General features: G+C 42.1%; 1 protein-coding gene across 1 annotated transcript; it reads left to right on the top strand.

Moving 5' to 3' along the window:
• The first annotated feature begins 1,225 nt into the window (after positions 1 to 1,225).
• LOC121593100 (N-acetylgalactosamine kinase-like) lies at positions 1,226 to 3,757 on the top strand. Its single transcript, XM_041915170.1, has 7 exons — positions 1,226 to 1,722; positions 1,833 to 2,000; positions 2,064 to 2,271; positions 2,337 to 2,602; positions 2,662 to 2,918; positions 2,980 to 3,172; positions 3,246 to 3,757. The coding sequence occupies exons 1-7, from the start codon at positions 1,586 to 1,588 to the stop codon at positions 3,448 to 3,450; spliced, it is 1,434 nt and encodes a 477-aa protein (XP_041771104.1). The 5' UTR covers positions 1,226 to 1,585; the 3' UTR covers positions 3,451 to 3,757.
• The last annotated feature ends 1,978 nt before the right edge of the window (positions 3,758 to 5,735 follow it).

Here is a 5,735-nt window from a genome sequence, read left to right on the forward strand (position 1 = left end):
ACCCAGACTTTATTGGAAGAAATATTGGGACGTAAACGCAAACATTTGCGCAATTTGATGGGGATGCAATAAAAGCAAAACATACCAACATTTGCTTCATCTATTCACGCTGAAACATTAGAATAAAAGACACTGGAACCAGTATCTTCCAGAACTGATGCGCGCTACATGACGAATGTCCAATCAAGCTGGAAGCTACCTTCAGTGGGAATGAATGCTGAATGAAGGAATTATATTGGTACCATTCACAAAATACACGGCGAGGGAAGCTTAACAACGTTAAGAAACTAGTTGTAGCGGAACTGTCGGTCTCTTGGTTGTTTCCAACCATGATCGAGCCTTCCAGCGAGCGGTCCCATACAACTTTACAGTGTTCAACGATCGGCTAATCGCTTCGAAGGTCGGTTAGGACGAATTAGTAGCTACTCCACTCACACGACTCGCCAAACGATAATTGGCACAACATCGATAAAGACGCGATAGTCATGCTCGATCTCGCTCCATCAATGATACGCACCACCGGTTAGGTGCTACGCATCTTAACAATCCTCCATTTCCCGTCGTATAGTTGTTCGTTTTTGGATTTTGAAACCATTAATCAACTTTCTTTTTTTTTCTACATACTTAATTATTGTATTCATTATGAATGAGGCAAAAAAATTAAACTATAAAAAACACATATACACACTAGCACATACACACACAAACTCAAGCTTATCAGATCCATTTCCTAAAGAAATAAAATTGTTGTTAGCTTTGCGTATGTAGATAATGTAGGTGATTATGAAGAACATGGAACCGTGGAAGTAACATTATCTAGTTAACAGTCGGGGAAGGTATGTAAATCATAACTCAATACGACATTTAACAAACAAAACTATGTAAAAAGTGGCTAAAGGCTAAATGAATTAGCCATTTAAATCGACCGATTGGTACCCCAAACTGACAAGTGACCAGCAATATCTTCGACAGACGTCTGTTAACTGCAAACCATTATCAAATTGCCGTGCAATTTTTTTAAATTGCACGCGATTTCTATTGATAAGTTGTATCACAACCCAATAAAAATAATAACGCACAATCTCCCTGTGCTCATACCACGCTTCAATTGTGCTCTAATTCTTTTGCTTGATCACTCCCTTCACACACACAAACCCATAATCGCGTACAGCTGGCAGGCATACCATATGATAACGCTCTCATAACTACGTGTCAGTTCAGCTTGCTTTGGCCGTACTCCAGAGCACAGTCGTACGCATCCGAGGCAGCAGCAAGGTACAACTCCTCCCGGAGCTCCCGAGCGTTGGTCGTTGTGCGGGTAAACAAGCCGAGAAACAGCTGACGTGATACAGTGAGGTGCAGTGAGCCGCTTCCGCCGACGCAGCTTACATTTACGCCGGCCGGTACTTTACGCAAAACCCGTTTGCACTTGTCGCGCGTTTGCGGAAAGTGCGAGCATTGTTTTGTTTACATCTCGCAGCGCCCTCGATTGCTTGGCCCTGTGCGTGCGTGTTGAAGTGGTGTTAGTGAGCTCGAACAGCGCGCTGTGTGGTTGATTGATTGGTGGTTCGTGCACGTGCTAGCGATGGCCAACGATCGGAGCGACCTCTGCGTGCAAGTACTCGAAGCGTCGCCCGAATGCAGGCGGCTGTCCCGGGTGTTGGAATGTTTTTCCACCGAATTTGCTCGCCGCCCTAGCTTCGTTGTGCGGTGCAGTGGAAGGTAGTGGAAATGGCCACAATTTCTAGATGTAGAAGTTTTAGTTTTGGCAGGATTCTTTTTGTGCAATAGGATAGTATTCATAAGAAATACTTTGATCTTTGTATTCACAGGGTGAATATTATCGGTGAGCATGTCGACTACTGTGGGTATCCCGTGTTTCCGATGGCGATTGAGCAGACGATCTTGCTGGCAGTTGCTCCATCGGACGACAACCTCCTGCATATCAAAAATGCTGACAACAGCTTCAAGTCGTACAAGTGCAATGTGCTCACCTTTAGGTAATCGCTAATCCACCCATCCAATAACAGACGTGTAAATTAAACGTGTACTTCCTTTCCCAGCATCGATGTTCCGAGCGTTGGCGGGCCTAACTGGTATCAGTACGTACTGTGTGGCGTGAAAGGCATACTAGACAACAGCACCATACAGCACGACCCAGCCCGTGGCATGATGATTATGCTTTCCGGCAACATTCCACCAGCCTCCGATCTATCCAGCTCGAGTGCGATCGTGAGTGCAACAGTTCTAGCCACAGCATACATGCACAATGTAAGACAAAGCGCAGTATCAAGTAACGAACTTTTAACCAACTAAAAGCCACTTAACCTTAACAGGCCACATTGAACAAGCAAACACTTGCCACCATTTCGGCCGAGTGTGAAAAGTTCATCGGTACGCAACGAGGTGGCATGGACCAGGCCATTGCATACCTGGCGCAGGAAGGATGTGCCCAGTTGATCGAGTGGAATCCGTTGCGAGCCACACCGATTCAGCTGCCAGCGAATGCGGTGTTTGTAATTGCCAATAGCCTATCCGAGGCAAACAAGGCGGCCACGTCCGACTTTAACCAGCGGGTGGTGGAGTGTAGACTTGCCAGCAGGTACTGTGGAACCATTTCTGACCACAAGGTATCGCTTTCTAACTAGTGCGTTCTTACAGATTGTTGGCGAAGCAGATGAAGCTGAACTGGCGTGAGCTGAATCGTTTCGCCGATCTGCAGAAGGCGCTTGGCTATTCGCTAAAGCAGATGGATGCACTGGTGCACGCGAACTTGAGCCTGAATGTGTACACCAGATCCGATCTGCTAAAGCTGCTGGAAGTAACCGAAGAGGACTTTACGGAAAATCTGTTAACGCCAAACACGCGCAACTCGCAAACTTTCAAGCTAAAACAGCGAGCGTTACATGTAGTTCAAGGTAATTACCAACCCCAGTACTTTTCAATATTGCAGAAATAACACATGAATTGCTCTTACAGAGGCTCTACGCGTGCAGCAGTTTATAGAAACGGCAAAGTCCACGCCGGAGGATTGCATTTCGCGTATGAAAGCTCTGATGAAGCAGTCGCACGAATCGTTGCGCACGCTGTACGAATGCTCTCACGAAAATCTGGATCAGATCGTTACCATTTCCGATCGACTGGGCGTCGGAACACGTCTCACTGGAGCTGGGTCGGTTTGCGCATGCATTCAGTATTGAGGGAATGTCATACTCTAATGATATACTTTCCGCTTTCATTTGTAGGTGGGGTGGATGCACTGTGGCACTGTGCGACGGTGTAGAGGAAAGCAAGCGATTTGTCGAAACGCTAAAAGCGGAGTTTTACGCCAACATTTCTAAGGCACAGACAAGCGATATTGGCAGTCTGTGCTTCACCACCAGCCCGCAAAGAGGAGCGGAAATATATTTGATCGAAAAGCAACAAAACAACATTCTTCCTACGCCATAGTTGTTGTCAGCGGTTGTTGTAGTATTCGACACACCTTCGGATTTCGTTTTGGTTAGTGAACAGGTTTTGGATCGAGAACGTTTTTTAAATGCTTTTAGAACAATTTTATTCAAAATTTTCATGATAAATTACTAACAAATTGTTAAATAAGAATAGTACGAATTACATGATAGAAACCTAGTACATGTAATAGCTATTGTTGATAAGCGAAACAATTACAAAACTAACATAGATCTAAATTTTGAGGAAAATGAATGAATAATAAATAAATTGCAAAAGGGTGAATTTAATATATTCATTTAAATTTATAAACACCTACAAGAAATGAAAAATACGGAAGAATTTACCTGAACATACTTTTGTTATTTATCTGTCAAATCTTGTTTGCATCATAATGGCCTTGTTTGAAACATAATTCCTGTATTTATTTAAAATCTCAATCTATTAATATCCCGTAAGCAATAATTATTTATAATCCCGTAGCAAGGACTAACCATCCTGGTGCGTGGTGAATGAATAAAGTCTCGAAAGCCTGTATAGGCCGGCATGTCCGCGTAGGACGTTACGCCAAATAGAAAAGAAATTTATAAACAATGCTTTATATTTGTTGCCCGGCCTCTCCGCCGCGCCGACCAGCCGTGAAGGTAGATGGTGGCAGGGTTCACAGTACAGACGAGCAACAATTCGAACTAATCTCCGCTCCACTAACACTGCCAGGGACCTCGCGCTCTCCAGATCCATTTTGCAAAGGTTTGCGCTTCACAGCGACGGTTAGTTTCCCCAGACCTTCGGGGGGCTATGCAGATAGAAGGGGAACCTTTTTGCAACAGAAACTCTCAAGAAGAGAAGACCAACGAGTAGAGAATGAGCGAGCAGAGATCTGATTTTACTTCGCCTTTTTGCTTATTGGTGGTTCAGTTAGGAAAGGGATGATTTTGCAACGAGTATCTTTAGCCATGCATAACATCCTTTTGTATAAAAAAAATTCTGAACAGGATGAGGCGAAAAATAAATTTTATTAGGATCGAACGAGATCCCCTACTACCGCGCCCTGGTCGGTCAACCTATCCCTAACACTAATTATCGTCTCAATTTCTATGTGGTGCATACTAAGTTTAATTAAGTAATCCTAATCGAAACAAAAACTGATTTGAGGATCAAACACGATCCTATACTACTGCGTTCCGCATGTCTGCCGTTTGCACTACTTAGTACGCTCGGGTAATAAGTGCTTAGAACCATGTAGGATGCGCTGCTGTACTTTGCGCAACTACCACCATCACAAACTTGCGCTCGATAATATTAGTCATTGTCGCTTTTTAGAATAGCTAGTCCGATAAGTTATAATTATAGCGTATCAGGGACACCAAATTGCAATACGGTTAGGGATTTAGGGACATTGGACCGCAAATAGATTCTCCGCAGCATTATTGTTGATATTTTGATATTTTAGACAAAGCAAACAAAACGCTAGAATTTATTCGTCGACAATCGAGAGAGTTCAATGACTCACATTGTTTGTTAACTCTGGGTTTCATGGCTTGCGAGAAATTTTTCAACAGCTGTCAAATATTGCATTTGCTTTACAAAAATATTTCAATTATTTCACATTTGTTGTGTTAAAAATCATGTGTAAAAACTGAAATTTCATTATGAAGCAAATACACCAATTGACAGCTGTTGAAAAACATCTTGAAGACGGTGAGTAATTATGAGCACATTAGGAAGTGACTTGGAAAATCCCTGTAAGGCCGCTTGTTTCGCCAATCACTTACGAACATTAAATAAATAAACAGTTATACAATTAAAAAATATATTCAATATTTTATATACTATTTTTGTTATTTAAATATAAAAAAACAGTTGAACAACAGGACAATTGTCACGCTCATAATCTTTGAATGTTTTTTGTATAACGAGCAAATCTAATAACTCCACAAATATCCCTTTTAAATACTTAAGTTTACAACGACTAACTGAAAATGCGTTCTTGAGATATGTTTAATTGTTTGATAGATTTAGTAGGATTCATCCGCATTTTCAAATTGGTGATAAAATCACCTTTTATTGATTTGGTCAGTAATCTGTATCTACTGGAAAGATGTCTGATTTGCACACGTGTATTTAAGACCGATATCAGTCTGCCAAACGCGGCTGGAAAGAAAAAGGGCCAAATAAAACTGCAGCAAGTGATTTGTCTAATATGCCTTTAATGACCCTTCAATGAAATACAGCAAATTGTTTTACTCGGTAAGAAAAGATATAATCGTCTTCAATACGACTTT

The sequence above is a fragment of the Anopheles merus genome, chromosome 2L (assembly GCF_017562075.2).
Source record: "Anopheles merus strain MAF chromosome 2L, AmerM5.1, whole genome shotgun sequence".
Taxonomy (NCBI): domain Eukaryota; kingdom Metazoa; phylum Arthropoda; class Insecta; order Diptera; family Culicidae; genus Anopheles; species Anopheles merus.